Source organism: Salvelinus alpinus, chromosome 8 (genome assembly GCF_045679555.1).
Source record: "Salvelinus alpinus chromosome 8, SLU_Salpinus.1, whole genome shotgun sequence".
Lineage (NCBI taxonomy): Eukaryota > Metazoa > Chordata > Actinopteri > Salmoniformes > Salmonidae > Salvelinus > Salvelinus alpinus.
In genome coordinates, this window is record NC_092093.1 from 21,485,027 (window position 1) to 21,508,612 (window position 23,586).

General features: G+C 42.9%; 1 protein-coding gene across 3 annotated transcripts in view; it reads left to right on the top strand.

Annotated features, from left to right (window-relative positions):
- The window catches only part of LOC139582718 (kelch-like protein 29), a 341,969-nt gene that overhangs the window by 270,261 nt on the left and 48,122 nt on the right, over positions 1-23,586 (top strand). For all 3 annotated transcript variants that reach the window (XM_071412971.1, XM_071412973.1, XM_071412974.1), the window contains 3 exons: positions 854-1,050; positions 4,474-4,586; positions 4,791-4,937. In XM_071412971.1, the coding sequence (XP_071269072.1) occupies positions 854-1,050; positions 4,474-4,586; positions 4,791-4,937 (457 nt within the window). The remainder of the gene's footprint in view (positions 1-853; positions 1,051-4,473; positions 4,587-4,790; positions 4,938-23,586) is intronic.

Below are 23,586 nucleotides of genomic sequence, written 5' to 3' on the forward strand. Positions count from 1 at the left end.
AGAACACACCCCATCCATCTCAATCCTTGGTAGTTGTCATATTGTTTGTCCACAGCTCTCGGGGGAGGGACACACAGTATCTCACACTTTATTTTGGGGCATTGGTTCTGTTTATTTTACCCGTGACTAGATTGTTGTGCACATGGGACATTAAACGTGGGTGGTGATGCGTTACTTAACGCTTCTATAAACCCCCGGAAAGTTCCAGAACTTCAACTAATCACAGAGGACTATATGTTAGCTACAGATATCCCATTCTGTTGCAATGCCCATACAAGCCACCCAGCACCTCAGCTTGTAGTTCTGATATACAACACACAGGATAGCAATGCAGAATAGTAGTATTGGGTGCAACAGTTGGCTAGCTTTCAAACATACCACAGCTAACATAGCTTGAGGTCTTCCGTTAGCAGTCTGTTTCAACACACTTAGGACTCTTCTCAGTGTGGTTGTATCACCTCCTCCCCTCTGTCTTCCGTCTCCCACTATCCTGTATGCATCTCCTTCATATATATGCATACCTGAGAACACATGTCAAAGCATTCCTTTTGGATATTAATTTGCCTTGATAAAGACACCAATCACTTGTGCTTTTGTTTCAGATGGAGCACAAACCTAACTGTGTACTGTTACAAACCCTAGTGGCTTACTGTAAAAACAAGACCAAACAATCTCTACCTTTCCCATTTCTACTGTATTGTGTTGTATTGATTGTTATTTTTCCCTATTCTACTGATGCAGGTTGCGCGTGTGTGTTTGTGTGTGCGCATGAGTGTGTGTGTAGCCCTAGTCCTAGGTGTGTGCGCATCTCTTCGATGTCTAACTCTTGTCTCTACCGTGGTTGGTTGGTCAGGTCGTCAGGGGAGACGAGGAGCGGGGAGATGCTAGAGCTGCGGATGAGCGAAATTGGAGCTGACGTGTTGGAGCTGCTGCTGGAGTTTGTCTACACAGGTTCTCTGGTCATAGACTCCGCTAACGCCAGGACACTGCTAGAGGCTGCCAACAAGTTCCAATTCAACACCTTCTGCAAAGTCTGTGTGTCCTTCCTAGGTATGTAGCTATGGCACAGGGTGTGTGTTTGGGGCGGGGGGCGGTGTGTCTGTCTCATCATACTAAGCCTGACTTTCCGTCTTTGGCTCATGGTCCCTCGCACCCTTTCTGTCAGGTGTCCAAAGTTTCCACCGGAGTAAAATAGTTTCTAACAGCCAGCGCTTGGCCATTCTTCTCCCTTTAATACCTCATACCGCCTTTCCTTTATCTGAAAGGTCTATTTCCACCTCTGGACCTAGTGATCTTTTCTGTATTTTCTCGATAGTTGTCGCTTATGTCTCAGTGTAAACATCACCTTTCTTCTTGCCGGATTTGGCACGCATTAAATCATGATCACTCTATTTTCGTCAAACATGCAACTTGTTCTTGTCATTCTGAAAAGTATAAATGCAATGTGCAACAATTTCAACAATTTTTCTGAGTTACAGTTCATATAAGGAAACCAGTCAATTGAAATGCATTAGGCCTTATCTATGGACTGGGCAGGGATGCAGCCATGCATGGGGAGCCAGGCCCACTGAATCAGAATGAGTTTTTCCCCACAGACATAAATACTCCTCAGCACCCACCCTCGCCCCACTCAGACGATCCCACAGGTGAAGAAGCCGGATGTGGAGGTCCTGGGCTGGCGTAGTTACTCGTGGTCTGCGGTTGTGAGGCTGGTTGGATGTACTGTCAAAATTTCTAAAACCACATTGGAGGCACCTTATGGTAGAAAAATGAACATTAAATTCTCTGGCAACAGCTCTGGTGGACATTCCTGCAGTCAGCATGCCAATTGCGCGCTCCCTCAACTTGAGACACCTGTGGCATTGTGTGACAAAACTGCACATGTTAGTGGCCTTTTATTGTTTGCAGCACAAGGTGCACCTTTGTAATGATCATGCTGTTTAATCAGCTTCTTGATATGCCACACATGTCAGGTAGATGAATTATCTTGGCAAAGGAGAAATGCTCGCTAAAAGGGATGTAAACAAATATTTTAGAGAAATTTTTTTTTGTGCATATGAAACATGTGACCAACACTTTACATGTTGCATTTATATTTTTTGTTCAGTATAGCAACGTTACCTATAGCAACAATTTATTTTCTGCACCAAAGAAAAACCACCCGTTTAGAAAATCTAGCAAGCGAGGTAACTAAAAGCAAGTTTCTAGACAATGTTTATAATTACAATGCTTATTTACAATGCTTATATTTACCAGAACATATCTGATAAAGTTTTGAGTGTAACTGTAGCCAATGTTTTATTCTTCTTAACAGGGAAATAACACACTACAAGCTATTTACAAATATGGCGATCTAACAACTCACAGTTGTGAGTATGAAGAAATAAACGCAGTGCATTCTGTTGGAGGAATTTAGACCTTGATGGTGCTGGCTACGCACAACAAATGGGACTGTTTGAAAGGGGATCATATAAACATTGCCAGATAGAATTCTTGGTATGTTGTTTTTAAAAAATGTCTGAATTAGCCCCCGCTCTCACTCCCTCTCCACCCGGCTCTCAGGGTTTAGGAGGTGCCAGGACAGATTCATAAAAAGGTCAGGGAACAATTGTCAGTAAAATGTCAAATCCCACAGATGCTCTAGGCCAATCGATACCAAGACAAGGCAGAGCTGAGTATACAGGTCTGGGTAAAAGCGGTGAGGGGTGTTTGAAAGGTTGGGGGGTGGCGAGCCCATGGGTCAACTGAGGAGCAAATGCGTAGTCATGGGTTTAGGAGGTCAAGGGACTGGGAAATTGTAAATGTCAGCTTATACTTACCATTTAATAGAGATTGGTGGGGAGAGCTGTAAGGCAAGGCAGGGATATGATGTCTGGATATGAGATGAAAAAGGTCAGAGCTGTAAAGGAGAGGGAAAAGACAGTGAAAATAAATATTGATCTGTTTTTCTCGTTTCGTCCGACGATATGGACTTGTTGAAAACAGGGAAACCATTTATAGTATAGTCAGACTTCATCACCATCAGTAGGTCAGTGTTTCCTGCCTGAATAATATAATTCATGACATTTGAGTGTTAGAACTGAGACATAGTAATAATAATAGATTTGATTTGTATAGCGCTTTTCAATACAGCAAGATTTTCAACGCTCAAGTGCACTGCATGACATTGTACTGGTGCAATGTATAACCTTGGAACAAAGAAATTGATATTATGTCAAGGATATCCAAGTTCTTAACAAATGTACTGAAGATAAATGAACTTGGCCTAGTTTGGCCATGGTGTATTGAGTTGATCAGATTTGAGTGACAAAAATACCAAAAAACACATTTCAATACACCTGGGTTACCTATGTTGCACATCGTATTATTTGCCCAAATATTAGGACATCAATAAATAGAAAACTGATCCAACACAATGTAATGTGTACAGTTATACAACGCATCTACAAAGTAATTACACGGAGATGGAGCAAGAGCACAATATAAGTTAAATGACCATTCATCATGGCAGTTAGTGCGAACAGATGCTATGTTGTGCAGGGTAATTTGGAAATCACTGAAAGCCATAAAATAATTTATTGTAATTCTGTCTACGAGTTCAACCTTCAACGTTTGTGTGGATTTACAGCCATCAGCTATTGGACCTTCCAGAGCCTGGAATAAAACTCCTCTATTCATTATGTCTCCAAGTTTTAGATATGACACACACACACACACACACACACACACACACACACACACACATTGTGAACGCCATATGGATTCTGCAGAGACTCCTCACACCCAATCAAATGAACCTAAATGAACGGTACCTTTGGAATCAATTAAGATCAAAGTAAAGAAGAATCCTAAACACATTTCAACCTGGTCTGATATTGATTAGATATAGAGAGGGCTCTAAAGTTATTGATCCGTCTAGCTCTTATTACTACATGTTCTCCCGTCAGACCCTTCTCAAGGTGAAAACACGTCTGCTCAACCACACCACAACAGACTACAGTTATTAGTTTCAAAGGCTTTGTTTTCCTATTCAGCTTCAACACACGGAGTTAACTTTAGAGTTTAATAACACACTTTGATGTCATACAAGCCCTGTTTTGATTAGATATTCAGTCTGCTCTTTGAATTGTTGTGGCTCCATTACCTTTCCTGGTGATGTTTGTATAGGCAGCAGACACTCACACACACACACAAAGGTCTTTACCTGCAGTACTAATCCCTGCTATGCCGTTCCACACCCCCGCCTGACCGTGCTCAGTAGGCTCCTAACGATTGATTCCCCTTGTTTGTCCCTGGAGCTGTTTCAGCTATGACAGTCTCTCTCCAGGCCCAGATAAACACACAGATAGACCACAGCTCTCCCCCTCTTTCCAGACAGTTTTTTTATGGATGTGTGAATAGCACTCCCTTATTCCTCTCTCCTCTTTTTCTCCCCATTCCCCTCTCTCACGCTCTCCCTCTCGCTCTCTGCAGAGAAACAGCTAACAGTGGGGAACTGTCTAGGTGTGCTGGCCATGGCTGAAGCTATGCGATGTACAGAGCTCCACAACATGGCCAAAGCTTTCGCACTGCAGAACTTCCCTGAGGTAGGTGGATTTAATGACTGGATTTAATTTTTAAACCCCCAAAAAACATATCACACTATGTATCTGTGAGAAGTCTTACCTGCAGTACTAATTCCTGCTATGCCGTCCCAGTCTACCATAACACCTGTCACACATGATTAAAAACAGTGCATGTACTCCAGGATTTTCATCCCAATGAAGTGTCTTCCCTTTATTGTGCACTAGGTGGCGGGGCAGGAGGAGATTATGTGTGTGTCTAAGGAGGACCTAGTGGCCTACCTGTCTAATGACAGCCTCACCACCAAGGCTGAGGAACTGGTCTACGAGACCGCCATCAAGTGGATCAAACAAGACCCCACCGCCAGAGTTCAGGTAAGGCGGGGGGACAGGGTGCTAGTGGTTACGAGGTAGGAGTGATTCAATTTTTACTGGTCCATTTTCAACATGTTCTTTCAGCGTTTATGGGTACTGGACTGTATGGCCTGGTTTGTTGTGGGGGGGAGGGGTGTCCATGTTCGCCCTCTGATCTAACCCTGGTTAATCAGGACTTAATGCGGTTCTGACACCATCTGTCTATAGTATCATCACGCATACTCACCAACCATTACCCCATACAGTATGTCCTGGTTTCATTATATTGCTCATCACGTCTCATCTTTGTATCTGTTTCCTACACCACAATCCCTCCTGTCTTCGACTAGAGCTCCTTAAAGGAGAGATAAAGTAAAAAGCTTGTGGTGTGTAGACACACACTGTTATGTATGTTCCCAGCAGAGTCCTACCACCAGCCTCTAGTCTATATTAAGTCCCTTAAGCTATATTTACTTCCTCCTCTAGACACACTAACAAGCATATACAGTACCATTCTCTCTCTACTTTCCCCTATGTACTGTCACCCTGCTCTGCCCTGCATCTGAATAAATTAAACACCTGTAAAATCATGCAGACTGGTAGTTAAGTTTTAATAGTAGGGTTCTCATAATGTCCAATGACGACAATGTCCACGAGATGGAATTAGCATGCTGTCGGTTTAAATGCACTGTGATAGAGTATGAACATTCTGAGTGGGACACACTGTTCTGGCAGCTTCTGTTCATCTGCAGCTTTTTGAATCGGGGTATTGGTCTGTCGTTCTAGGAAATGGTAATGAAATGGGATTATGTCATATTCCACTACGTCACACTTCAACAAATGAGACTGGTGGTCGATACGTTTCATGGTCAATACATTGACTAACCAACCTCCATGAATATTACATTTAAGTCATTTAGCAGACGCTCTTATCCAGAGCGACTTACAAATTGGAAAGTTCATACATATTCATCCTGGTCCCCCCGTGGGGAATGAACCCACAACCCTGGCGTTGCAAGCGCCATGCTCTACCAACTGAGCCACACGGGACCAATATGGAAGAAGATACCATGGATTGTGGAAGAGATCACCACAGGATACAGACCATTTCTGGATCCAATAGTAAGGCTACATCCCTAATGGCACCTTGTTCCCTATTTAGTGCACCCCATTCCTTGTTTGTGCAGTAGTTTTGACCAGGACCCATAGGGCTCTGGTCAACAGTTGTGCACTATATAGGGAATAGGTTGCCATTCAGAATGTAGGCTAAAAGACCATTCATAAAGCAGCCTTGACTGCTGTTTAACAAGGGAGCTGAGATGAGTCATGTTAAAACAGTTCATCACTGGGAACGTCATTCAGTCAGAATAACACCCTCTCATCAGATTGAATGGTCGTTGTAATGGTCTCAACTACTATAGACAGTCTTTGTATTTGCCAGATTGAATGCCAGTAGTAACTACTTCCATAACTTGAGTTGGACTTTATAATGGTGCCTGCTACTACAGACATTAATGTCTGTTGGCCATAGAAAGGCAGTTCTGAGAGGCAGTTTAGGTTAAATGATCAAAAAAGTGTTTTGACTGAAACTGTCTCTCAGGACTTGACGTTTCACATGATAAAGCCATTGTAAAACTCTGCCTTCTACAGAGAAAGTTTTTACAAGGAAGTATTTTCTAAAGTGATGGATGGAAGACCTACGGTCCAAACAGCAGTCCAGACAGTACAAGGAGATGCAGATAATGGGGAAGTACACCGGATGTAAGTGAACTGTGTGCAGCAAACGCTTTGCACAAAATTGAGTGTGAGTCCTAGAGCTTTGGGGTAGTTTCACACACACACAATGACTTCTGTTCTAGTGAGGATGAAAGCCAGAAAGGTTTGGACCAATCACATCCGTTCAACTCAGCGCAGTTCAGCAGTAATCTCACAGGCTATTGGACAGGAGAGAACAGTGAATCAGACCATGGCAGGGAAACGAGTGGATAGCGGAATGGGACAGACCATTTCACCTGCCATCCACTCCTCTTCCTCCTTATTCTCCCTCTTCCACCTTGTCACGAAGTCCAGGATAAAACGAATCCCTTATAGCAGTCAGTGGTTTCTCAAATGGAGGGTCGGGGCCCACTGGTGAGTCACTGCTCATTCCATTTTGTGGCTGATACCGTTTGGGTCACAGCTTTAGACTTGGGTCTTTGGTTTTGTTTACTCGCGAGAACACACTCCCGAAGAGAGACTGAGACAGAGGAAGAGAGACAGAGAGGGCAGAGGGGGGCCCCGGTGTCCCTGTGTTCAGTAGGTATCAAATCAAATTTTATTTGTCACATACACATGGTTAGCAGATGTTAATGCGAGTGTAGCGAAATGCTTGTGCTTCTAGTTCCGACAATGCAGTAATAACCAACAAGTAATCTAACCTAACAATTCCACAACTACTACCTTATACACACAAGTGTAAAGGGATAAAGAATATGTACATAAAGATATATGAATGAGTGATGGTACAGAACGGCATAGGCAAGATGCAGTAGATGGTATAGAGTACAGTATTTACATATGAGATGAGTAATGTAGGGTATGTAAACATAAAGTGGCATAGTTTAAGTGGCTAGTGATACATGTATTACATAAAGATGGCAAGATGCAGTAGATGATATAGAGTACAGTATATACATATACATATGAGATGAGTAATGTAGGGTATGTAAACATTATATTAAGTGGCATTGTTTAAAGTGGCTAGTGGTACATTTTTACATAATTTCCATCAATTCCCATTATTAAAGTGGCTGGAGTTGAGTCAGTATGTTGGCAGCGGCCGCTAAATGTTAGTGGTGGCTGTTTAACAGTCTGATGGCCTTGAGATAGAAGCTGTTTTTCAGTCTCTCGGTCCCTGCTTTGATGCACCTGTACTGACCTCGCCTTCTGGATGATAGCGGGGTGAACAGGCAGTGGCTTGGGTGGTTGTTGTCCTTGATGATCTTTATGGCCTTCCTGTGACATCGGGTGGTGTAGGTGTCCTGGAGGGCAGGTAGTTTGCCCCCGGTGATGCGTTCTGCAGACCTCACTACCCTCTGGAGAGCCTTACGGTTGTGGGCGGAGCAGTTGCCGTACCAGGCGGTGATACAGCCTGACAGGATGCTCTCGATTGTGCATCTGTAGAAGTTTGAGTGCTTTTGGTGACAAGCCAAATTTCTACAGCCTCCTGAGGTTGAAGAGGCGCTGCTGCGTCTTCTTCACAACGCTGTCTGTGTGGGTGGACCAATTCAGTTTGTCCGTGATGTGTACACCGAGGAACTTAAAACTTTCCACCTTCTCCACTACTGACCCGTCGATGTGGATAGGGGGGTGCTCCCTCTGCTGTTTCCTGAAGTCCACAATCATCTCCTTTGTTTTGTTGACGTTGAGTGTGAGGTTATTTTCCTGACACCACACTCCGAGGGCCGTCACCTTCTCCCTGTAGGCCGTCTCGTCGTTGTTGGTAATCAAGCCTACCACTGTAGTGTCATCCGCAAACTTGATGATTGAGTTGGAGGCGTGCATGGCCACGCAGTCGTGGGTGAACAGGGAGTACAGGAGAGGGCTCAGAACGCACCCTTGTGGGGCCCCAGTGTTGAGGATCAGCGGGGTGGAGATGTTACCTACCCTCACCACCTGGGGGCGGCCCGTCAGGAAGTCCAGGACGAACGGAGAGTGAATATCAGATATTCACTCTCCGCTGTGTGCCTTGACATTTATAGGAGTGGAGCTGTGATGGAGCTCAGGGCCAGTCTCAAATCTAGGGGCCATGTGTGATAGTGAGACTAATGACGCTTGAGAGAGGACGGGAGAGGGAGGGGAGAGGCGGCCGAGGGGGAGAGGCGGCCGAGGGGGAGAGGCGGCCGAGGGAGTGGGGGATGGAGGGGAGATTTTTTTCACAAGAGAAACTGACCCCGGTCTAGAGAGCGAGTGGTTGAGTTGACACGCTCTGCTCACCACAAGCTCCTTTTCACCTCCCCTTCCTCCCTCCACACCTCTTTCCGTCCTGCCATTTGGAGAAGGAGAGCAGTGGAAATCGCTCCCCCTGAACCTGTGAAATGTTTTAATGGCACGTCAGGACCGATTGTCACAGGGCTTACATACGCTGAGAAGGTCGGAAGGTGGAGGAATGCAACGGCTGGGGGCTGTGTGCGCGCGTGCATAACAGCACGTTGGCGGTGACTGAATAAATAATGTCACTTATTTTTTTATGTTGTCTCAAATATCCGCTAGAATAAAGACCGGGGCTGGACATCACAGTTGGTGTTAATTATGGATTTGTGGAAGACGCACACAATAGAAAGACGCACACAGAAAGGAAAAGAGAGTTTACATGAGTTCAGGAGGCTGTGAATCAGAAACATATTCATCTTCTACTGATCATAGCGCCCAGCTAAATAGTCTCTTTCATGCTAAACCCACTGCTGTAATACCTAGACCAGGGATCATCAACTAGATTCAGCCGGGGGACCATTTTTTTTCCTTAAGCGGATGGTTGGGGGTGCAGGAACATAATTACAAACCATTTGTAGACTGCAAATTGACCGCAAGAAGCCCAAACAGATATGTTTAACTTAACATAATAATTTTAAACCTCCCATTTGTATACGATCACGTCTCTATGTGTGAGAATACTTGAACAGATTTCTTCAATTAAAATCACTTGGAGCTGATTTCGTCGTGTCCAACAATGAACATGCCCCAATTTCTCAAATTATTAGAATTATTTTGCTTTTGCTCAGAGAACTTGGTGAGCCAAATAAAATCTGCGACCCTATCATTACATTACATGGACAATAGGTCTGAGCTGCTAGTATGGTGTTAGTGGCTAAAATACACTGTTTAAACATTGTCCCATTCATTCCCTCCCCGCCTTACATAAACAGTGGATAGGAGGAGAACGGTGTTCCCTTAGCTCAGGATGCTTTCATACCAAATTGGTTTGGAGGGTTTTCTTTCTCCGAACTCTGATTTTCCGTCCCAATTTACCCCTTTCGGTTCGTTTGGACTGATGGTAACACTATCCGCATTCAGGAGTACACTAAACGCACTGTGGTCTCGGTCCAATTCCATTCATACAGAGGAGTTGTTCGCTGCAGGGTGAGAGTCAGTCTGGACCAAACACAGGAAAATAACCAGATGCGCGCAGTAGTATTGGTTGTTTGACTGCAAGCATTTGATGAAATGCACAGTACCATAACTTAATATCTCTGAAACATTATTTGAGTAGCAGCATTGAATTTATGAGCTCATCCGATGCAGATTAGGGGAGACGGGCAGTTCCAGGGATATAGGCTACTGAACATAGCCTATTCACATGAGTTAGAGCGGATATTGTGCGGTTTCCTCACGCATGTTGTTGGAAGACCAAAGCGAAAGTAATGTGAAGTTTGGGACACAAGTTATGCTTCTTGATAATCATAGATGGATTTAACATGAGCCTTTTTTCCAATAAACTAATTACTTGCTTGAGTACGGAGCTTTTAGGCATTTTAGTTCATTGACATTTGGCAATGTGAAACCAACCGGACCAAATGACAATGTAACAAATAATCAAACTGATTCGAACTATAGCTCAGAACTGTGTGTGAAAACGCCCTCAGTGACGCTGTTGACAGCGAGACCAGTCCTCACTGTTACCCACAGAGGCATTGTGGTACAAACGAAATACACATGCTACCAATTATACCTACTACCCCCCCTCTCCCTGCCAAGACCTCTATAGGCCCTTCGTGTATGGGCCTGAATAGCCCCTCTATTATGCTCTAATAGGATCCCCATGAAATATGTTCTATCTCACCTGGTAGAACAGGCTGACAAAGGAAGGTGATTAATTGGCTCTTTGAGGGGGGGGGGGGGCTAAAAAGCAATAGGGGTGGGCATCCTAATGTGATGTTTAAAAGGACATTTAATGGTGGATTTAGTAGATAAAAATAGCCTGTCATTCACTTCACTATGGAAAAAGACCTCAGAGTTCACGCTTCAAAAAATAACAATGGACATCTGACGTTTGCCATTTCAGAACCCACAAATGTATTTCAAAAGTATTTCAAATAAATTGAAAGTTATTTGATTTTATGGTATTACTTCTATAGAGTATCTTTCTCTTAGTGAAGGTCTTTCAAATGTTTCATCTGGTATAGAGAAGAAATGGAAAGAGTAGTTATGTTTCCAAAGCAAATTAAAAGAATGTAGGTTTTTAAGTGGGACTGGAGTAGTGTGCTGCACTTAAATGAAGTGTGCACTTGTATGTTGTAGTGGACTGTACTATACTTGATACAGAAATTAATATCATACCTCTATTGAAATCAGTGATCGGAAGAAACCTCGTTGACCCCATCTGCTTTCTATGATACTGCATTTTATATAAACATTGGAGCACAAAAGAAGTCCACACACACACACACACACACACCTTGCTGTGTAGCAACTGCATGTAGTCCGTATGGGGCTCCCGAGTGGCGCATCGGTCTAAGGTACTGTGTCTCAGTGCTAGTGGTGTCACTACAGACCTTGGTTCGATTCCAGGATGTATTGCAATCGGCCGTGATTGGGAGTCCCATAGGGCAGCGCACAATTGGCCCAGGGGTTGGCCGGGGTAGGCCATCATTGTAAATAAGAATTTGTTCTTAACTTCTCTAGGATAGGTGGGACGGTAGCGTCCCACTTGGCCAAAATCCAGAAAAAATGTAGCGCGCCAAATTCCAATATATTACTATAAAAATCAATCTTTCATGAAATCACACATGAAAGACACCAAATTAAAGCTACACATGTTGTGAATCCAGCCAACATGTCTGATTTCATAAAGGATTTACGGGGAAAGCACACCAAACAATTATGTTAGCTCAGTACATAGCCACAGAAAAACACAGCCATTTTCCCAGCAAAAGATAGTAGTAACAAAAACCAGAAATATAGATAAAATGAATCACTAACCTTTGAACATCTTCATCAGATGACACTCATATGACATCATGTTACACAATAAATTTATGTTTTGTTCGATAATGTGCATATTTATATCCACAAATCTCGGTTTACATTGGCGCCAAATATCTGGAGTAATTACAGAGAGCCACGTAAAATAACAGAAATACTCATCATAAACTTTGATGAAAGATACATGTTTTACATATAATTAAAGATACACTTGTTCTTAATGCAACCGCTGTGTCAGATTTCAAAAAAACTTTACGTAAAAAGCACACCATGCAATAATCTGAGATGACGCTCAGATGTAACAACATTTCTCTGCCATGTTGGAGTCAACAGAAATACGAAATTACATCATAAATATTCCCTTACCTTTGATTGTCTTCATCAGAATGCAGTGCCAGGAATCCTAGTTCCACAATAAATCGTTGTTTTGTTCGATAATGTCCATTACTTATGTCCAATTAGCTAATGTTGCTAGCTTGTGTAGTACACGTGTCCAAACGCTCGCGCAGATGCAGGAAAACGTCGAACAAAAACTTCCAAAGTTATATTCCAGGTCAAATAAACTGGTCAAATTTAGTAGAGAATCAATCTTCAGGATGTTGTTATTTATATTCAATAACGTTCCAACCTGGAGAATTCTTTCATGTCTGTATAAGTAATGGAACGCAAGGCGACAACATGAGGAAAGCGCGTGACCAAGAACTGGCAATCTGCCAGACCACTGACTCATTCCCCTCCCATCCGGTCCCACAACACAGCATAAACTTCATTCCACGTTCTACTGACTGTTGACATCTAGTGGAGACGTATGACGTAAGGCGTATGACGTGCAAACAGATCCATATATTACAGGGAATTGAATAGGCGATGACTTTAACAAACAAGAATTTTCACATACCTGTTTGGCTCTTTTCTCAGGTTTTTGCCTGCCATATGAGTTCTGTTATACTCACAGACATCATTCAAACAGTTTTAGAAACTTCAGAGTGTTTTCTATCCAATAGTAATAATAATATGCATATATTAGCATCTGGGACAGAGTATGAGGCAGTTCACTATGGGCACGCAATTCATCCAAAAGTGAAAATGCTGCCCCCTATATCAAAGAAGTTAACTGACTTGCCTCGTTAAATACAAATAAATATAGTATTTTGTTTAGGGTTGAGGATCATGGAATTTTGGATGACTGTATTTGGCCAGTCAAATGACTGCGGTCTCTGTAATAATAAACGCTCGACTAGCAATAAAACATGTATTTTTTAAGATGCACATTTTATCCTCTCCTTCGGGCCTGACTGCATGTGCTGCCATAGAAATAGAATGATTAGGGCGTCCCGATTTAAAGTCAAGGATGGTGTAGTGGGTGGACTGGCAGCCATTGTGAGTGTACCCATAGGAGCAAAGCAGGAAGAGTACAATATCAATTAACATAATTTGAATGAACATTCTTTATTACCATAGAAATTATTCTATCACAATACCAGGCAGCCATTGCGGGTGTACCCATGAGTTTACCAGTCAAATTGCCACGGTTGGAGGTTACGAGCTTGTTCTAATCATTACATTTCTATATGGGCTGCTGCTGCTTTGTGGGCGTTGCCTAGGTAAGCGAAGACTCATTTGCTAGTTTCTTGTTTCAGAGACATTTTCAGCGCGTTAAGAGGCCATGTTACCGTAGAAACGGACTAAACTACACGGATGCCCAGCTGTCCCATCTTGAGTAAGACTGTTCGTAAAAAAATATATATATAAACTGAACAAAAATATAAACGCAACATACAACAATTTCTAAGATTTTACTGAGTTACAGTTAATATAAGAATCAGTCAATTGAAATAAATTCATTAGGCCCAGGATCTGTACACAATTCCTGGAAGCTGAAAAAGTCCCAGTTTTGCCATGGCCTGCATACTCACCAGACATAGTGACATTCACCAATTCACCAGACATTTACCAATTGAGAATATTTGGGATGCTCTGGATCGACAGCATGTTCCAGTCAATTCCCAGCAACTTCGCACAGCAATTGAAGAGAGTGGGACAACAGGCCACAATCAACAGCCAAATCAATTCTATTCGAAGGAGATGTGTCGTGCTGAGGTAAATGGTGGTCACACCAGATACTGACTGGTTTTCTGATCCACGCCCCTACTTTTTTTTAAAGGTATCTATAACCAACAGATGCATATCTGTATTCCCAGTCATGTGAAATCCATAGATTAGGGCCCAATTAATTTATTTCAATTGACTGATTTCCTTATATAAAATCATTGGAATTGTTGTTTTTATATTTTTGTTCTCTGTGTGTATATATATATATATATATATATTAGAGGTCGACCGATTATTTTTCAACACCGATAGCGATTTATTGGAGGACCAAAAAAAGGTGATACAGATTAATCGGCCGATTTTTTTATTATTATTATTATTATTTTTTAAATGGTAATAATGACAATTGCAACAATACTGAATGAATACTTATTTTAACTTAATATAATACATCAATAAAATCAATTTAGCCTCAAATAAATAATGAAACATGTTCAATTTGGTTTAAATAATGCAAAAACAAAGTGTTGGAGAAGAAAGTAAAAGTGCAATATGTGCCATGTAAGAAAGCTAACGTTTAAGTTCCTTGCTCAGAACATGAGGACATATGAAAGCTGGTGGTTCCTTTTAACAGGAGTCTTCAATATTCCCAGGTAAGAAGTTTTAGGTTGTAGTTATTATAGGAATTATAGGACTATTTCTCTCTATACCATTTGTATTTCATATACCTTTGACTATTGGATGTTCTTATAGGCACTTTAGTATTGCCAGTGTAACAGTATAGCTTCCATCCCTCTCCTCGCTCCTACCTGGGCTCGAACCAGGAACACAACGACAACAGCCACCCTCGAAGCAGCGTTACCCATGCAGAGCAAGGGGAACAACCACTCCAAGTCTCAGAGCGAGTGACGTTTGAAACACTATTAGCGCGCACCCCGCTAACTAGCTAGCCATTTCACATCGGTTACACCAGCCTAATCTCGGGAGTTGATAGGCTTGAAGCACAGCGAAGAGCTTCTGGCAAAACGCAGGAAAGTGCTGTTTGAATGAATGCTTATGAGCCTGCTGCTGCCTACCACCGCTCAGTCAGACTGCTCTATCAACTCATAGACTTAGTTATAACATAATACACAGAAATACGAGTCTTAGGTCATTAATATGGTCGAATCCGGAAACTATCATCTCGAAAACAAGACGTTTATTCTTTCAGTGAAATACGGAACAGTTCCGTATTTTATCTAACGGGTGGCATCCATAAGTCTAAATATTCCTGTTACATTGCACAACCTTCAATGTTATGTCATAATTATGTAAAATTCTGGCAAATTAGGCAGCCCAAACTGTTGCATATACCCTGACTGCGTGCAATGAATGCAAGAGAAGTGACACAATTTCATCTGGTTAATATTGCCTGCTAACCTGGATTTATTTTAGCAAAATATGCAGGTTTAAAAATATATACTTCTGTGTATTGATTTTAAGAAAGGCATTGATGTTTATGGTTTGGTACACATTGGAGCAACGATACGCACCGCATCGATTATATGCAACGCAGGACACGCTAGATAAACTAGTAATATCATCAACCCTGTGTAGTTAACTCGTGATTATGATTGTTTTTTATAAGATAAGTTTAATGCTAGCTAGCAACTTACCTTGGCTTCTACTGCATTCGCGTAACAGGCAGTCTCCTCGTGGAGTGCAATGTAAGCAGGTGGTTAGAGCGTTGGACTAGTTAACTGTAAGGTTGCAAGATTGAATCCCCCGAGCTGACAAGGTAAAAATCTGTAATTCTTCCCCTGAACGAGGCAGTTAACCCACCGTTCCTAGGCCGTCATTGAAAATAAGAATGTGTTAACTTCTCTAGGATAGGGAGGGGGCAGCATTTTCACGTTTGGATGAAAAGCATACCCAAATTGAACTGCCAGCTACTCATCCCCAGAAGATAAGATATGCATATCATTAGTAGATTTGGATAGAAAACACTCTGAAGTTTCTACAACTGTTTGAATCATGTCTGTGAGTATAACAACTTATTTAGCAGGCGAAACCCCGAGGACAAACCATTCAGATTTTTTGTTGTTGTTGAGGTCCCTCTCTTTTCAATGGATTTTCATTGGGAATCCAGATTTCTAATTGACCTTCTTGCAGTTCCTACCGCTTCCACTGGATGTCAACAGTCTTTAGAAATTGGTTGAGGTTTTTCCCTATGTGTAATGAAGAAGTACGGCCATCTTGAACGAGGGTCACTGGAAGTGTACTGTTAGAGGCGCATGACCAGAAAGCTAGCTACTGTTTGTTTTAATCCTGTATTGAACACAGATCATCCCGTCTTCAATTTTATCGATTATTTACGTTAAAAAATACCTAAAGTTGTATTACAAAAGTAGTTTGAAATGTTTTGGCAAAGTTTACAGGTAACTTTTGAAATATTTTGTAGTAACTTTGCACAAGTTGGAATCAGTGTTTTTCTGTATCAAACGCGCCAAATAGATGGACATTTTGGATATATATCGACGGAATTAATCGAACAAAAGGACCATTTGTGATGTTTATGGGACATATTGGAGTGCCAATAACAGTAGCTCGTCAAAGGTAAAGCATAAATTATATTTTTATTTCTGCGTTGTCGCGCCTGCAGGTTTGAAATATGCTTCTCTCTTTGTTTAATCTGTTGCTATCCTCAGATAATAGCATCCTTTGCTTTCGTCGTAAAGCCTATTTGAATTCTGACATGTTGGCTGGATTCACAACAAGTGTAGCTTTAATTTGGTATCTTTCATGTGTGATTTCATGAAAGTTAGCTTTTTATAGTAATTTATTTGAATTTGGCGCTCTGCATTTTTACTGGCTTTTGGCCAAGTGGGACGTTAACTTCTCTGGGATATTTCGCACGCTAACTGACTTGCCTAGTTAAATAAAGATTAAATAAAGGTGTAAAAAAACTTGATATCGGCCCTAATTAATCGGCCATTCCAATTAATCGGTCGACCTCTAATACACACACACACACACACACACACACACACACACACACAGTTCCAGTCACCGGTTGACACAACTACTCATTCTAGGGTTTTTCTTTATTTTTACTATTTTCTACATTGTAGAATAACACACATGGAATCATGTAGTAACCAAGAAAGGGTTTAACAAATCAAAATATATTTGACTTTCTTCATAGTAGCCACCCTTTGCCGTGATGACAGCTTTGCACACTCTTGCCATTCTTGAAACAGCTTCATGAGGTAACCACCTGGAATGCATTTCAATGAACAGGTGTGCCTTGTTGAATTTCATTCGTTAATGCGTTTGAGCCAGTCAGTTGTGTTGTGACAAGGTAGGGGTGGGTTACAAAAGATAGCCCTTTTTGGTAAAAGACCAAGTCCATATTATGACAAGAACAGCTCAAATCAGCAAAGAGAAACGACCGTCCATCATTACTTTGAGACATGAAGGTCAGTCAATACGCAACATTACAAGAAATGTAAAAGTTTCTTCAAGTGCAGTCGCAAAAACTATCAAGCGCTATGTTGAAACTGACTATCATGAGGACCATCACAGGAAAGGATGACCCAGACTCAACATCAACTGTTCTAAGGGGAGTGCGTGAAATCAGGCCTTCATGGTCGAATTGCTGCAAAGAAACCACTACTGAAGGACACCAATAATAAGAAGAGACTTGCTTGGGCCAAGAAACACAAGCAATGGACATTAGACCGGTGGAAATCTGTCCTTTGGTCTGATGAGTCCAAATTTAGATTTTTGGTTCCATCCGCTGTGTCTTTGTGAGACGCAGAGTAGGTGAACGGATGATCTCCGCATGTGTGGTTCCCACCGTGAAGCATGGAGGAGGTGGTGTGGGGCTGCTTTGCTGGTGACACTGTGATTTTCTTGAGAATTCAAGGCACACTTGACCAGCATGGCTACCACAGCATTCTGCAGTGATACACCATCCCATCTGGTCTGGGCTTAGTGGGATTATCATTTGTTTTTCAACAGGACATTGACCCAACACACCTCCAGGCTGTGTAAGGGCTATTTGACCGAAAAGGAGAGTGATGGAGTGCTGCATCAGATGACCTGGCCTCCACAATCACCCGACTTCAACCACAGAGTGGAGGAAAAGCAGCCAACAAGTGCTCAGCATATGTGGAAACTCCTTTAGACTGTTTGAAAAGCATTCCAGGTGAAGTTGGTTCAGAGAATGCGAAGCGTGTGCAAAGCTGTCAAGGCAAAGGGTGGCTACTTTGAAGAATCTAAAATATAAATATATTTTAACACTTTTTTGGTTACTACATGATTCCATATGTTATTTTTACAATTCTACAATTTAGAAAATAGTAAAAAATAAAAACCCTTGAATGAGTTGGTGTCAAACATTTGATTGGTAGTGTGTATAAATATATATATAGACAGTTATTTTAGTGTATTGACAGCCTTTATCCATAACTGTTGGTTATATGGTAATTGTGCCAGCCCGTGTTCACCAGACATACCAAATCGTGCTTCAACAAAGAACTATTTTTACATAGCCAGATCAACACACACAGAGCCATAAGTCCTCTCTACATAGATGGTTAGGAAAATGGCACATTTAAAATGACTATGGGTGGGTGACCTACTTACTGCGTTATTGCGTGAAGCCATGCTGAAAATGCCCCCAAGAGAGCAGAACAGCTATGTCTGCGTGTGAACTGCCTGAGCCCCTGCCTCCATCCATAACCTCTATGCCTCTGCCTCGCCTCATCCCTCCATCACACATGCACATCACTAACCTGAGGGGGAGAAAAACACACGCGCGAACACACACCATGAGCCCTATAAACGGTCGTTGGTCCGGGTGAGTTAGCGCTCTGAAGCTAAGCGTGCTAGTAAACTCCAACCCCATAGCCTAAACACACACACACACACACACACACACACACACACACACACACACACACACACACACATCATCCCTTTCTGCTGTGTGTGTGCTGTTCTCTCTGTTCAGTGAAGGACAGTGAATAAATATGAGCGTGCGTGTATCATTTGTATTTGAAGACCGCGTGACACACCAACACACAAAGTTGTAAGTGGCCTGTGTTCCGGCAGAGATAGGAGGACCTGAGCCCTAGGACCATGGCTCAGGACGACCTGGCATGATGGCTCCTTGCTGTCCCCAGTCCACCTGGCCGTGCTGCTGCTCCAGTTTCAACTGTTCTGCCTGCGGCTATGGAACCCTGACCTGTTCACCGTACGTGCTACCTGTCCCAGACCTGCTGTTTTCAACTCTCTAGAGACAGCAGGAGCGGTAGAGATACTCTTAATGATCGGCTATGAAAAGCCAACTGACATTTACTGCTAAGTTGCTGCACCCTCGACAACTACTGTGATAATTATTATTTGACCATGCTGGTCATTTATGAACATCTTGGCCATGTTCTGTTATAATCTCCACCCGGCACAGCCAGAAGAGGACTTGGCCACCCCTCATAGCCTGGTTCCTCTCTAGGTTTCTTTCTAGGTTTTGGCCTTTCTAGGGAGTTTTTCCTAGCCACCGTGCTTCTACACCTGCATTTCTTGCTGTTTGGGGTTTTAGGCTGGGTTTCTGTACAGCACTTTGAGATATCAGCTGATGTACGAAGGGCTATATAAATACATTTGATTTGATAATCTGTCTGATGTCTCAGATCAGTCAGACTGCAGTTGAGAGCTAGTCGACACACAGAAAATAGTTTCCCTCGACTATTGTCAGTGGGTACCAAGGGGAATGACGTTGTTCGTTTGTGACAGACCAATTTTGCAGACTGTCTTTTCTTTAGATACAGAATAATATTGTATTCAGATGTGTGTATGTTGTGGATGCATTGTCTTTGTACTTTTAGTGAGTGCCTCTGCTCCTCTGTGAGTGTGTGTGAGAGATCAGTGTAGAGAGAGAGGAAAGTGTGAGATATATGCTCTCTCGCATGTCAAAGTGCTGTATGGGCTGCATATTGAATGTGGTGTGTGTGTACACATCTGAGCTAGTGTGTGTGTGTACACATCTGAGCTAGTGTGTGTGTGTACACATTTGAGCTGGTGTGTGTGTACACATTTGAGCTGGTGTGTGTGTACACATTTGAGCTGGTGTGTGTGTACACATCTGAGCTGGTGTGTGTGTGTGTGCACATCTGAGCTGGTGTGTGTGCACATCTGAGCTGGTGTGTGTGCACATCTGAGCTGGTGTGTGTGCACATCTGAGCTGGTGTGTGTGCACATCTGAGCTGGTGTGTGTGCACATCTGAGCTGGTGTGTGTGCACATCTGAGCTGGTGTGTGTGCACATCTGAGCTGGTGTGTGTGCACATCTGAGCTGGTGTGTGTGCACATCTGAGCTGGTGTGTGTGCACATCTGAGCTGGTGTGTGTGCACATCTGAGCTGGTGTGTGTGCACATCTGAGCTGGTGTGTGTGCACATCTGAGCTGGTGTGTGTGCACATCTGAGCTGGTGTGTGTGCACATCTGAGCTGGTGTGTGTGCACATCTGAGCTGGTGTGTGTGCACATCTGAGCTGGTGTGTGTGCACATCTGAGCTGGTGTGTGTGCACATCTGAGCTGGTGTGTGTGTGTGTGTGCACATCTGAGCTGGTGTGTGTGTGTGTGTGCACATCTGAGCTGGTGTGTGTGTGTGTGTGCACATCTGAGCTGGTGTGTGTGTGTGTGCACATTTGAGCTGGTGTGTGTGCACATTTGAGCTGGTGTGTGTGCACATTTGAGCTGGTGTGTGTGTGCACATTTGAGCTGGTGTGTGTGTGCACATCTGAGCTGGTGTGTGTGTGTGCACATCTGAGCTGGTGTGTGTGTGTGTGTGTGTGTGCACATCTGAGCTGGTGTGTGTGTGCACATCTGAGCTGGTGTGTGTGTGTGCACATCTGAGCTGGTGTGTGTGTGTGTGCACATCTGAGCTGGTGTGTGTGTGTGTGCACATCTGAGCTGGTGTGTGTGTGTGTGTGTGTGTGTGTGTGTGTGTGCGCACATCTGAGCTGGTGTGTGTGTGCACATCTGAGCTGGTGTGTGTGTGTGTGTGTGCACATCTGAGCTGGTGTGTGTGTGTGTGTGTGTGTGTGTGTGTGTGCACATCTGAGCTGGTGTGTGTGTGCACATCTGAGCTGGTGTGTGTGTGCACATCTGAGCTGGTGTGTGTGTGCACATCTGAGCTGGTGTGTGTGTGCACATCTGAGCTGGTGTGTGTGTGCACATCTGTGCTGGTGTGTGTGCGCACATCTGAGCTGGTGTGTGTGTGTGTGTGTGTGTGTGCGCACATCTGAGCTGGTGTGTGTGTGTGTGTGTGTGTGTGCGCACATCTGAGCTGGTGTGTGTGTGTGTGTGCGCACATCTGAGCTGGTGTGTGTGTGTGTGTGCGCACATCTGAGCTGGTGTGTGTGTGTGCGCACATCTGAGCTGGTGTGTGTGTGTGTGTGCACATCTGAGCTGGTGTGTGTGTGTGTGTGGGCACATCTGAGCTGGTGTGTGTGTGTGTGTGTGGGCACATCTGAGCTGGTGTGTGTGTGTGTGCACATCTGAGCTGGTGTGTGTGTGTGTGTGTGTGTGCGCACATCTGAGCTGGTGTGTGTGTGTGCACATCTGAGCTGGTGTGTGTGTGTGTGCACATCTGAGCTGTGTGTGTGTGTGTGTGTGTGTGTGTGCGCACATCTGAGCTGGTGTGTGTGTGTGCACATCTGAGCTGGTGTGTGTGTGTGTGCACATCTGAGCTGGTGTGTGTGTGTGTGCACATCTGAGCTGGTGTGTGTGTGTGTGTGCACATCTGAGCTGGTGTGTGTGCACATCTGAGCTGGTGTGTGTGCACATCTGAGCTGGTGTGTGTGCACATCTGAGCTGGTGTGTGTGCACATCTGAGCTGGTGTGTGTGCACATCTGAGCTGGTGTGTGTACTAGAGGTCGACCAATTAATCGGAATGGACGATTAATTAGGGCCGATTTCAAGGTTTCATAACAATCGGAAATCGGTATTTTTGGACACCTTTATTTAACTAGGCAAGTAAGTTAAGAACACATTCTTATTTTCAATGACGGCCTAGGAACGGTGGGTTAACTGCCTTTTTCAGGGGTAGAATTACAGATTTTTACCTTGTCAGCTCGGGGGATTCAATCTTGCAACCTTACAGTTAACTAGTCCAACGCTCTAACCACCTGATTACATTGCACTCCACGAGGAGACTGCCTGTTACGCGAATGCAGTAGAAGCCAAGGTAAGTTGCTAGCTAGCATTAAACTTATCTTATAAAAAACTATCATAATCACTAGTTAACTACACAGGGTTGATGATATTACTAGTTTATCTAGTGTGTCCTGCGTTGCATATAATCGATGCGGTGCGTATCGGAACTTAAACGTTAGCTTTCTTACATGGCACATATTGCACTTTTACTTTCTTCTCCAACACTTTGTTTTTGCATTATTTAAACCAAATTGAACATGTTTCATTATTTATTTGAGGCTAAATTGATTTTATTGATGTATTATATTAAGTTAAAATAAGTGTTCATTCAGTAATTTGTAATTGTCATTATTACAAATAATAAAAATATCGTCCGATTAATCGGTATCGCCTTTTTTGGTCCTCCAATTATCGGTATCGGCGTTGAAAAATCATAATCGGGTGACCTCTAGTGGAGATGATGTAGTAAATTATTCCTTGCCCACGAACATTCGACCACCCATCAGAGATTATTGCAATCCAGTCTGCTTTCTCTATGATTTGCTTGACCTTCACTTGAACTCTGCATCCAGCAAATGAGTAGATAAAGCATGTCTGGTTGGAGGGGGTATATGCTGAGCAAAGAACATTCAGAAATCTCTTCCAATACACATTGCCTGTGAGCATCAGAGGTGAACCAGTTGCAATCACAGCTCGAGCAAGACATTCATCAGCATTTCTCTGACGACGTTCCTCCATTGTGTCAAAAAAACTTCTGATTCCAGGAGGACCATGAGCTGTTGCTACCGATAAGGTGTCTGATTCAAAATTTCGAATAGAAGTAGAGGGACTTTTATCAGAGGTTGCTTGTTGTAAGCGCTGAAGGAACTTTATACACTTGGCCAGATGATTTTGCATCTTTGTTGCATTCTTCACACATGATTTGGCACAGTATTTGCAAATGTACACAGCGTTACCTTCTACATTAGCTGCAGTGAAATGTCTCCATACATCAGATAGTGCCCGTGGCATTTTCGTGTAAAGATTAGGAAAAAATTCGTAAATAAGCCCCCAATATAATTCCATGTACAGATAAGTAGTTAAGCAGTTAGATTAAACAACACCTTTGTAAGATAAATGTTTTAAAATGAAACATGTATGGAAACAGGTGAATTAACACTCCTCAGTTAGCAGGCTCAAGCAAGCTAAAACCCACATGGTAGCAAAAACTAACTAGCAGAAATTGTTAACAAGTTAGAAACGATTTAAACATGCTTTGCTGTAGGCTACTATTTACTGCTTCACAAAAAATAATGTATATAAAATATATTCACCCCACCCAGTTTTGTAATCAAAACTTACCAGAAAGCATGTAGTCCTTGGCTCAGACAGTATATTGGTGTGGGCTCAAAAGCATCTCATTAGTGTGCAAGATCTTGAGAATCAGCTGTACCTATGATGGAAGAATGCACTGTGC